The sequence below is a fragment of the Montipora foliosa genome, chromosome 1, assembly GCF_036669935.1.
Source record: "Montipora foliosa isolate CH-2021 chromosome 1, ASM3666993v2, whole genome shotgun sequence".
NCBI lineage: Eukaryota > Metazoa > Cnidaria > Anthozoa > Scleractinia > Acroporidae > Montipora > Montipora foliosa.
In genome coordinates this window covers 57,521,665-57,534,164 of record NC_090869.1, presented here as the reverse complement: position 1 = coordinate 57,534,164, position 12,500 = coordinate 57,521,665, and the positions used below count along the sequence as shown (strand labels likewise).

The window sequence follows — 12,500 nt, the reverse complement described above, 5'->3', positions numbered from 1 at the left end:
GTGCCAAAAATTACAAAATAACTCTTCAAAACACGGAAGGGACTTATTTTCCTGATTACGAATCTTTGCGGTGATTTCTTTAAAACCGTTTTTGGCAAAACCATAAAAAGTCAAGGTGATTGCTTGGCGAACGTTCGAAATTTGTAGGCAACCTTCCAGCTGAACATATATTTCAATGAAATCTTCCGTTGATTCCCCTCCCGGTGATGTAAGACCTTCCAACACTGCTTTTTTCTTTTATAAAACAAATTTTAAAAATGGCTTGCAGGCGGTCAAAAATTTTCATTGTTGTTTTGGGTACCTACTTCAAATTACGAGGATCAACATTATTTAAGGGACACAAACACGTTCGTGTTGTACAGGGCTCATGAAACCAAGGTCGCGGTCACACCTGAGAGAAACACAGTAGTAACAGTAGTGTGGACACTCTAGTGTCAACTCTCTGGTTTTTTGAATCCCTAGGGGAACACTGAACAATAGAACTTGATGAAACGGTAGTGTTAACTCCCTAATGCGACCGCAACCTTTGGTTGGAACGTCGATGCACGTGTTGTACGATCCACGTTTAAACTCCCTCGTGCAACAGAGCTTATTTTCCTTTCATTTGTTCAAACCCGGCTTTGTTCTTAACTGGGTTCCGACCAAACGACCGGCTGTTTTAATTTGCTCGCACTACGGTACATCCAAATAAGGAAATTTTTAAACTCAAAAAACCCATGCTCTGAAGTAGAGTTAAACGCTTGGTTGTTCTTGAAAAAACTAGGCGCTTACCTAATGAAGCGACGCTTTAAACGCTTTTGAATTTGCAAATCTTGTTTAAGTTGCCAATTCGGTTGTTTGAACTTATGCAGTGGGGACAGATATTAGGTTAGTACGAAACGATGGGCTAGAAACATGGGCAACTCTATTTTTAGAGACAACTTGACTTATTCAGGACGGTGCCTTCTGTTGTTATTGCGCATGCGTTTTGCTCCTCATGCAATCAGTAGTCAAGCGCTGATATGATATTTTTCTGCTTTCATAGCATCGTGTCGAAAGTCGAATGTGGTTGAGGAGAGCATGCTGCTTGTGGCAAAAGACTACAAGAGAGAGCGTAAATGGGTATCATTAGGCACAACTCACAACGACGATTTTTCCAGCATTAAATTAAGTGATTAAATCACACTTTATTTAAGTTTACTGTCACATACATTACAAATTGGTCCGAGACTGGCCTAAAAACAGCAAGGTAGTGTAAGCAGGCCAGGGTGCATAGGGACGTGCGCGATAAGCAAATGTACGCACATAATGTATTTGTACCATTGATTTTTCTCAATTACATTTTCTTAGTTTAACATATGCTGAAGAAAGAAAAAACATAGAACAGTTTATATAAAAGAAGACGAAGTTGTTGGAATTTTGGTATTTATCCTTTGCAAGTTAATATATATCTTCATTTTTTGAAATATTGTTCATGAGATTATATTTAGGAAGGACCTTTCAGAATTTAATTACAGTTCGCGAGAGAGAATTTCGGTTGGCATAATTCGAGATATTTTGATACAACGCTTCTCTAAGACACGTGTAAACTCGTATATTCAGGATGTACGACTTTTTGTGCTCCAGTTGTGTGCGAACACCGTCGTGTCGAGCTTTCCAGTGTAATATATTTGTGTTTTTTACCAGAACATGGAAAAACAGAACAAAACGATAAGAAGAAATTAAGTTGCTTAAAATATCTCCGTGAACGGAGCAGATGAATTTAGATGGCGTAATTTCGGATCGAATGTGAGAAAAACTGAGTGAAACAAATCATTCGGACGAAACCATTCTGGTTCTTAGGTCAATACTAACCTCAGTTAAGTCTAAATTGATCTATTATCTATCAGACATAAATACTGAACAAGACAGCCTACCAGAAGAAACGAACTTAAAATCTCCTCTTGCACAGCTACAAAAATTAGCACGGCACTCCAAATTCGGAGCATGGTAGCACGGATTGGGTTTTCGAGCAATGTTCCAGGCATGTTCTCGGCACCCCGTGATGTTCTGGCCTGTTTGCCTAAAAAGCCCTCCTTCGGTCAAGTTTGCACAGGGAGAATCTTATGCTAAAGCCCTTCCGAAATAATGTGCGTATGCTAGCTAACAAGAGTGCCGTTACAGATTTTTGTGACCGTGTAAATGGGCTTAAAACCCCATTGGCGTTAAGAGGTTTAAACACCTCGTATACTCGCACGTGTTTGAATATCTTTACAACTGTTTAGGTCACGAGAGGTTTCTTAAAACATAGCATATTTATAGCAGAATCAAGGTTATCTTCTATTCTTAAAAGAGCAACACGTTCTTATCATTGATGAATTTTTACTTAACGTAGATCGGGTAGCAAGATCGTGAAATTGGTTCAACAGACGTTCAAAATAATCCAAACTTACCTTTTTATGCTATTTTTTAGTAAATATAGAGGAGGGTTGCAGGTGTCGAAAGTGGCTCTGTTACCACAGTTTTGTAATTAAAAACAGATTTGACTATCGAGTTAGCATTTGTCATTTTTGAATAATTTTGAAGTCTTGTTGTTCGAGGATATTTGATCGTTATATCCCGGGAAACGTGAAGAGTGTCCAGTGTTTGAAAACATGAGATCTTATTATCCTCGGATATTTTAAGCTACTCCCAATTTAATATATGCTATATGCTATTCCCTAAGTTATGTGTACTTTTCTGTATGGTAATGCATTGTGGAGGAACATCTTTGTGTTGCGTGGCACCGTCCTTAATTATTATCGCGAGACCCAAAGAAAGCCATTATGAAAGTCCCACGTTTGTTTGGTGCAACATCATCGTTGCTGCGACTTTAAAGTGCTACTATGATAAAACAATCACTTCCTTTTTCCTCTAGGTTTGAAAGTATGTTTCCTTAACACCTGATTGGAAAAAATTTGAGTTTTGATTTTTATCCGAAGGTTGTTTACTTTGAGTGCAAGTTTTGGATTTCACAGTCTGCCTATTACTCACGTTCAACACTGACCAATTCGGATCTGGGGAAAAGTGACATCATTTGCTTACTAGCTTCAAATTTCGGCGTGTAAATGCAGTTTATTATATATGCAAAACACGAGTTGTAAAGTCTGAAAACCTGAAACTCCCGCGCTGTATATTAATTCATCCGCGCACACACGCATTGCCTTCCTGAAGAAGTGAGTCTTTGACGTCATTTTCTCCTCCATCCAACTCTCTTAAGATTTTAAAGTTAGTAATGGCGGACCATTATATAGCAAAATTCCAGTTAAGATAAACAGATGTCTTTATGAAATCAAGGCTTAAAACTTGGGTCACTCAGTGTTCAGTTAAAATAGTTTTGAAATTCAAAGAAAAAGATTAATAACTTTTTTGGCACAGCCTCAAATTTCGCTTCCGTTTTAAGTAGACAACGTGCAGTCTTTCTTTCGTCGCTTAGTTAGTCGAGCGGCGAGGAGAAGACAGGCGCGAGAAAAATGGCCGCGCGAAATCTGGATTCGAGGAGGAGCTTGATTTCGATTTCGTGCGGCCATTTTTTCCAGTGCCTGTCTTTTCCTTGCCGCTCGACTAAGAGACTGCTTGTAGTCTACATTTGAGGGAATGGCTGTATGTTCTTAGACTAGATGGAGAGACGCGTAATTCGTCTGGGACGACTTTGCGTAAACGTTACTTTAGAAATACGGGCTCAGTCAGACGAATTTTGCATCTAGATGAACTATTATCGTGGAAAGTGCGTCTCCAAGTGGTGACTAAATTTTGTGGAAAGTTCCCCTGAACGGATAATGCGTCTAGTGCCCATCTTCATGCGTGAGTACGTTTCGGTTATTTCAGACGGATAATGAGTCTCGTACTGTTCGTCCTGTCTTATACCAGACAACCGCATAATTACTGGGTTGCCATTTTTCCGTTGTTTTTTTTTTTTTGCTGTGTCGGAAATCGGAAAAGTTGCGCAATAGAGTCTTTCCTATCACTCCCTTGCGAGTCTTCTGCGCGCATCTTTGGTAGGTTTTAGGGGTAGTAGAATTGCGTAGATTTTATCCGGTGGACACATTACAAGCAATGGCGGCGAAGCCGATGTATCGCGAATGGTGTTTTATTGGATCTTTAAACAAAATATACCCTTATGGAGCTCAAAATCGAAAAACAACACAAGCGGAGAAAAATAAATATCTGGAATCTTAAGGTAGCTCAAACCGGTTTCAACAATTTGGAGGGAATGTGATAAATTATTAGAAAGATTAACTCTACAACACTGTTTCCCTTGCAATGTTACGGTATCATATGAAACACCAAGATGCACATGTTAATGTGACGTAATAAATTACCATGGCAACAAAGTAACAATATAAAAAAACCTTATATTTTGTGTTTAAGCGCTTATATCTAAAACAAAAACAAATACTCAAAAATTTGCGTACTTATCACTCTCCAGCAATACAAAATGGGGGTCACCGAGTTTCGTCTTTGAGATATACATGTTTAAAGACGGAATATAGCCTGTTTTTAGATGGCTCTTTTGTTGCCATGGTAACCCGTTACTCCCCAATTAATAGAGCGCTCGTGCTCAGCTAAATAACCTTGAGACTTAAATAAAGTGATTATTATATATTATATTACAACTTTAAAGACCTTTTTTTCTTCAAAACGAGTGAATGGCAATTTTCTAAATGGCTTCAGTTTCGGGCCGTAACCGAGAAACTATCCCCAGCTACCCGTTGGATTGTGGTCTCACCTGGAAGAGCACGTGACCGGTAATGCTGACATAGGCCACTGATGGGTTCGATTCCCGTACCCTGAAGCCATGAAATTTTCAGGCTTTCATTTCGCAGCTGCTAAAGTAGCGCTGATATTAACTGCGTTGATCATTTCAAGGCAACATATTTTCCGCAGTTAAAGCGCGAGGTCCGTACTGGAGAATATAATAGTACATTTGAAAGCGGCCTATTCAGCCTGAGAATTGCTTGCCATATCATTATTGATATCATTCTTTACGTCAAGCACGAATCACATCGTTGCATGCATGCTTATTTAAGTGACCTAAAAGCGTAGTCGACATCTGTTGAAACAGTTTGGTTTCTTGAAATTTTCAAAACGTATCGCTAAAGGGAGAATATAAAACGTTAAATTAAACGGCTGTTTAAAAAAAATGGTAAGACATGGGGCACCTTCCCAAAATTTCGAAAACTTTAGGAAATGCCGCATTTCCTCGGTAGAGAACCATCTTGCTCCTCTATAGGTTATCGATTCCCATTCTTATCATAAAGGTCTCATTTACGTTAACTGGTTCTTCGGCACATCCTCGATGAAAGGACCTGTGAACCCCCCGACATAAAATAAAGAATAACTAAGAAAATAATCAGCTAGAAAAATGTAAAAAAGTCAAATGTGATAGATTCTCCCACTGAACTTGGTATTTGCATTTTTTTACTTTGTGGAAGCGAGTAGATAAACGCATTTCAAACGAAAATTAATAACTGAAGAATTAATTTCCACAGTTGGCTTATGTGGCTCACATTTTGTCTTTGCAAATTTCAGTTCCATGGGGAAAGAACTTTGACTCAGATTAAATAAGGGCTTTGTAAACGAAGAGACATGTCCAGGAAAAATTACAAATAATTGCAACTGTACCACGAAAATGACGATTTTCACTAAGAAGACAAGAAATCGCAAAATTTGTAAGCGCGTGCAATCCTGGACATAAATGGGCGAAGATAAATGAAATGATTGGTCTAGCCTGCCACGCAGATGCTCGTAGGGCTTCGTCACGGATTCATTCCCTACTAACTTCTGTTGAAACGAAAAACCACTTCCGTTCAACAGCTGTTTGCCCACTATTAACGTTGACTAAATGTTTTGTGCATATCCAATCACATTCTGCGAAAGATTGTCATACAAAACACCAGTTTACCCAAAACTGGAAAACGACCTCTGATTGGTCCGTAATCCACGACAGGAGTGGGTTTTCCTTTCAGCAGACGTTAGTCGGGGAGGAACGCGTGACGAAGCCCTAAGAACGTCAGCGTGGGAGGCTATGATTGGTTGTGCTTTAATAAACGTTAAAAGGCCAATAACATTTAAATAAAATAATTGACTAAATGTCTTACTGCTAAGTTTTAATCGTTTGGCAGAGTTCAAAGTGATACCATCAGCTACACAATGAATCGAAGACGGTTTTTAAGGTAAATGACTAACCAGATTTTAAAGTAAAAATTGAAATTAAAAACTTAATCATTTTACACATTTTTAAAAATAGATTCTCCGAGTAAAGGCAGGCAGCCAAAATAAATAAATAAATTTAACTGAACTCTTACTTTTATCATAACTTTTACAATTGAGTCAAAATGATTATTTGACGTTGCATCTGAACCATTTATTTCGTTAGGAAAAAATCCGTTCATGTTTGCATCGGTAGATCAGTTTTTATGATTCGTCTCAAAACTTGGTTGAATGATCAGATCTCCAGTCAAACCTGCTTGTAAACTAGAAACAGTTACCTATTCAAGCTGCGGAAACTTAAGAGATTCAGTGGTTGCAAATGCTGATCCTGGTAGAACCCTTAAAAATGGTAGAAGTGTTTTAAGTGATCATCACTCCCCCGTATAAACTAGAACAATCAAATTCGTTAAAAAAGAGAAAAAAGACATTTACCAGGGACCGGTTCCGAAAAGGGGTAATAACTCTATTCCAGGAATATATGTGCCGGAATAAGGCATATTTATCCCTGGAATAGAGTTATTACACCTTTCAGGAACCGGCCCCAGGGTTACCAATGCTGGAATCGAGGTGGTTGGAAACCATACTTTGGAAAATTCAGCACTTTGAATATTGACTTTAACAGTCGTAACCCGTAATGTTGGAATTCTCAATTCAATGCAATCCGATTAGTGGGAACCGGATTCTAACGATTAAGAGCCGGAATCCAGCTCAATGGAATCCGTAACCCCCAGGCATGCGCCCTGAACCAGAAGAGAAGACTCTTGTGGTCTACTGTACACGCAGCGAAGCCTGGTTTTGCAGTAAGGCTCATCTTGATAAAGCGCAAGTTTGAAAGCTTAACCATACAGTCGAAACGAGTACTCGTTAATTAAAACAATTGGCCACATTTCAGGGAATCATCTTCCCACTCAAATGAAAGTAGCAAATAACCTTTTTTCTAGCAATCGTGGAAACTCGTTTTCAAGTGATAATTGATATAATTTTTTAGACCAAATAAACTAAAGCGATATGGCATAAGGAAAGATCAGTGTTATCTTTTTATTGTGGAAAATATTTTTCAAGAAACTCGAGGGGTTCAGTTTTCGGCGAAAACTGTCGAGTTTGGCATCTTTGCAAGAACGTTTTTCCAGTGTTTCTGAAATCTTAATTTACACCATGGTGAAATTTGAGATTAAAAATCCATCTTCTATATCGCACCTAATTAAGATTTCAACCAAAAGTGTTTTGTTGGTCATTAATGATTGAAAAGAAACGATAAGAAATTTCAGAATTTTATTCTCGAAGTTTTGGTGGAAGAAGAAAGCTTTGTTATGAATAAGTAAACAAAATTCATGATCCGCGAAGACAGTATGAACTCTCCGACCTTCAAAAAATCATTTGTCGTTAAAAGTCTGCATCGGAATGTCGCTTCGCGACTGAGTACTACGAGGTTTGATAAATATCGTATAGACTTCCTTGAAAGTAAAAGCGATGAATTATAGAATCTCGGCCGTGTTTTAAAATGCGTAATGAAATTTCCTTTCTTGTGAAACAATGAAAACTTTGTAAATGATCATCTCAATGTAAAAACAGTCTAATTTAGTCTCCAACCCAGACATTTCTGTGTCATTCATTGTGTCTATACCCGAGAAAATGTCATGTGTGTTAAATTAAGATTTATCTTTCTATTTGAAGCTTTAAATCTCAAAGTGATCGATCGACTGGAGAAGGTGGACATCACGGGTCCAACAAGAATATAACAACACCTAAATTGCAAAGAAAGGATGAAAAACCTGCGGGAACAGCCGAGAATTCAACGGTTTCGTTTTGCGAGAAAGAACGATTGGAAACGCAACATAGTATCGGTGAGTGCACTTAATCAAGTTTGTTGAAAAGTAACTTTGTGTTTTCGTTTGTGTGCCTAGTTTTATAGTGCACGCCTAGATTTCATCCTTTTTGGAAACTACAAGCTTGCATTGACTCTGACTACGACTTTGATTATACTTTGCCCAGTTATTTTAATACCTAACTTGCAATTTATATTTCTTTGGTTCGGCAAATGATCAGCATTGCTTTTTTTCAGTTTTAAGTATTCAAAATGTAAAAAAATTTGAAGGCGAGTAAATTGAGTGAAAATGGGAATATCTAATTTGTGTAGAAAACATGCATTCTTTTCCGGCCTCAATGTCGACTCGTCAGTCATCTTGGAAGCAGCGATTGCGTTACACGGTGGAGACAAGCCATTCCTTTTATGGGCAAGGATCGTAGTATGAAGCTGTCCCGTTGTCAACCTCGAACTGCTTGAGGTCCTTTGACATAATCCCATTGTGTTGTCAGGAATGTTATGCGTGTGAACTTAGCTGGAATGTAAAGCTTTCCATTCAAGTTTAACGTATAAATACTTCAACTACCGTTAAAGGGTTTCTCTGCAACTCAAGTGTTGCCCTTTTTTATAATTGTCATTTTGCTCTGACAGGGGACAGGGACGAGGAAACGGACGAAAAAGCTTACTGCGTGGGAGGAGAGCCTGAGAACCAATCAGTGGAGGAACACAAGAGTGTTATTTTGCACCTCTTGTCTCAACTTAAGCTGGGAATGGACCTCACTAAGGTGACTGGTTTGATTGAAAGATGTTGATGCTTGGCTCATTCGGAAGTAGGCTTGCAATGCAGCTATAGTTCCATGGACACAAATTACAAGCGTATTTTCAAAACTGTGTTTGTATCTGTATGTGTAGGTGTTTTTTTCGTCTTAAATTAACTATTGTTACTACGAGCTCACAGAGTAGCAGACTTATTTTGGCTTGGAAGGTGGGTCCCTGAGTCAACGATAATGTCGATTTAAGGAATTTTGTTAGTCACTATGATTTTGCAAATGCGTGCCATTAACAAAGCGAGATTGAATTTAACGCGTGACCAACGAAGTCATATCTAGCAAGAGAACAGATTCATATTTGGCCAACGCCATAACCACGGTTTTTTTTCCAACCTTGGCTTCAAAACGAGTCCAACTGCGAATTTCATAATGAAGCCTGGACAGTCTCGCTTTAAAAACGAGGCAGAAGTAATTTTGAAATGGTAGTGGTAATTTCCTCATTTTTTCGTGGATTTCAGATCTTGTTTGTAAAACACTTGAATGGAGGGGTAGTTTCTAAAGAAACTGTGATGCTGCGTCGGTGGGGAAGTAGTATACAAAAATTTGGTTTATCAACGGAGTTGATAATGTAAATTGACCACCGTACAGAGATTCTAAAAGCTAAAAGCTTTTAGAATCTCTGTACGGTGGTCAATTTACATTATCAACTCCGTTGATAAACCAAATTTTTGTAAAACACTTGCTGAGCCCAATGTTTAAGCTCAAGTTTGTGAAGGATGGTGTTTTCTTGCTTTTGCTAAAAATTGCCAAGTTTATGGTCCTTTGTTGCTTGAAGTTTCTTCACAAATTGTATGTGATATATTTACAATTTGTTGATACTTACTTAGTATTGTGTTTGTAGATTTTTATGTGTGTAAAATGGTGTAATTGTTTTCATAAAGTAAAAAAAAAAACTGAAGTCCTGAATGTGTTTTCGAATTAGAAGCGATTTTTTTAAAACAGAACTTTCTTTGAGGAGGCTTGTGTCCTCGTGGAAGCTCATGGAGACGCATGTTTTTAAAAACATTATATTGCAGTTTTTTATAGTTAACTGAATGTTTTTGTTATACTGTGGAAAAAGCGACGTTGGAAGTGATGCATACGCACGGCAGTTTTAAATTTTGAGTAAGTGACGCTGTAGCCATTCGGAAACGGTCAGGTTCAATAATTGTATAACGACTGTTGCAAGGATGATGCGACACAACGACGCAGTGGTATTTCAACGAAGGCCACCAGGCACAGCACAAACGCACATTTCTTAATATTTGTAACATTGTGACTGTATGGATACGTGCTTTATTTGAGGGGAAACGTGTTGATTACGTTGGGAGTAGGTATGGCTCAGTGTTGAGAACACTCGCCTCCCACCAATGTGGCCCATGCAGGTTGGCGTCTCTTGGTTCTCTGCTCTGCTCCGCTAGGTTTTTCTCCAGGAACACTAATATTCCCCTCTCCTCAAGAAACTGACTTACCCTTTTTTATTTTTTTTATTTTGGTTTGTCTTTTTATCTTGTCAGGTTGTTTTACCCACTTTTATTCTTGAGCCGCGTTCGTTGTTAGAGATGTATGCGGACTTCCTTGCTCACCCGGATCTGTTTGCGAGGTAAGTGACAACAATTCCTGACTTTGACGTCGTAAAATAAAAGTTTTGGTGTGATGAAGTACAGTAGTAATGTCCACTGTCACAACGTTCTTGCAACGGCTGTTACGGAAGGCGACCGGAAGTGAGCTGTTTTCTTTTTACTTGTCTTGACACTTCCACATTTGTATTGCCAAGTTTCTTTTCGCTGTTATAGACGATTAGTTTGAAAACCTGGAAGAGACCACTTTCCTGGCATGCGTAATGTTCACTTCCGGTTTCCGTCCTTGGCTCAAAAAACATCTCGTGCTTAAACACGAAGAGGCACTTCTTCACAGTCACGTTCCGCTTTTGTTCGAATTCTTTCAAGGACGACTGATAATCCAAGATGGTGTTCAACAAAAAGCAATACAAAAGCGGAACTCTTAAAAGATATTTCCAATGCGAAAAAAAAAAGAAGATACAAGAACGAAACATAACATATTGCAACACATTACGGACAAATTACCTTTAGGGGCTTTTTATAGCACAAAAGATCACAGAGCTACGCGTCCAAAGTTGATTGACAAATCATCCGCATTTGCCTAAGGTACCGCGCCTTTTATAGTGCGTCTTGGGTTGTTTACCGTTTACCAAAAAAATCCGAAAAGTTCGATTGCACTGTAAATGGGAAGCCTAGTTTGGTCTTCCCATACGGAAAATTTCCGAAGAAAGTGGATTTCTTGAAAGGTAGTCCAAACTTTCCAACCGAAATTCTCAAACGGAAAACGTGTTTACCATTTGCATTCCCCCGTAAGTTTGCCTCCCTCCAGACTCTCTCGGTAAACTTAAACGAATTGTGTGGATGGTACACGCCGATTCCAACTGAATTTCCCATCTGGGAGTCTTTGTTACCATTTGAACAAACCTACTACCAACCAGTTTCTGCTGGTGAATGGTAAACAACATTGGTGTCCCTGTTAATGTGTTATGGTTGCCGGAACGTTAGGTCGACAATTTTCTAAAAGATAGTTAAAATAAACAACTCCACTTTTCATGGGACTGATTTGAATTTCACACACATCTGCTCGCAACGAGACTTAGCTGATTCGCACAATACTAGCCAAATTATCCGGTTTATAACGATTTCTTTTGTTCATAAATTTTCATTGGACGCATAATTCTTTGTACAAAAAAAAAATGAAAGGGAAAAAGAGATTGAGAAGCGCAAAAAAGCAAGCTTTGTTAGCAAGTTAACGAAAGCGTAGCTTTAAAAAGTATTAAGGGTGCAGGTTTGTTGAATGTCTTGACCTGTAAAATCTGAGCATGTTTATTTTGTTCAGAATTCCAGATGGTCTCACTGCGGAAGATCGAATATTAGCCGTTTTGGAATTTTACCTAACTTCTTTTCACGCTGGAAGAAAGGTAAGAAAGTTAGTACCTCTAATTGCAGCTTCCATCCAATGCACAGCAGTGCATCTTAAGCCTTTCGTTGCGCAAGTTAATCTCATTCATTCTGATAGCTCTTGTTGTGCTCTTGTTGAGGTATACCTACATTCCTGCGAACGAAAATCATATTGAATGTAGACAAGGGCAAACGCGAAAATAGTCTTTTTCATGACCATGAAAAAGCGAGCGATTGTTGTTTTTGGCTGCGCGTTCTTCCATGGCCTCACCGTGCGGCGTGCGATTTTTCAAGTTCAACTTGGGGCCAAGAGAACTGGAAGGAAAAAAAGGATCCGTGACTTGCTGTGAGACTCGAGAAAACGAGGTTATGAATTGGATATTTCTTGTTGCTGTACATCATTTGAATGTAGCAGGCCATTCTGTCGATTCTGCAGAATACAGCCCGCTAATCTGGCTCACTAAAGCGTGCATACTATTAAGAGATTAAAAAAAAAAAAAAATGACGAAGTGCTCAGTGCAAAATTATCTGGTATTATAGACCGATTTAGTGTTAAAGGGCTATGTCACATTATTTGAGGGTGTTTTGGGGGAAATCGTTTGTTAATCACATTTTTAAAACTCGAAAATGGTAATGTGGAATTCCTTCACTGATAAAATTATCGTTACGTCACAAGCAAGATGATTCTGAGCAAAATTGACCTTTATCCAGGCT

General features: G+C 38.6%; 1 protein-coding gene across 2 annotated transcripts in view; it reads left to right on the top strand.

The window, feature by feature from the left end:
* The window catches only part of LOC138002455 (oxysterol-binding protein-related protein 11-like), a 42,330-nt gene that overhangs the window by 21,689 nt on the left and 8,141 nt on the right, over positions 1-12,500 (top strand). The window contains exons 13-17 of one of the 2 annotated variants that reach the window (XM_068848494.1): positions 6,123-6,173; positions 7,885-8,054; positions 8,666-8,799; positions 10,341-10,426; positions 11,725-11,806. In XM_068848494.1, the coding sequence (XP_068704595.1) occupies positions 6,123-6,173; positions 7,885-8,054; positions 8,666-8,799; positions 10,341-10,426; positions 11,725-11,806 (523 nt within the window). The remainder of the gene's footprint in view (positions 1-6,122; positions 6,174-7,884; positions 8,055-8,665; positions 8,800-10,340; positions 10,427-11,724; positions 11,807-12,500) is intronic. The other variant, XM_068848500.1, reaches the window with a different exon arrangement.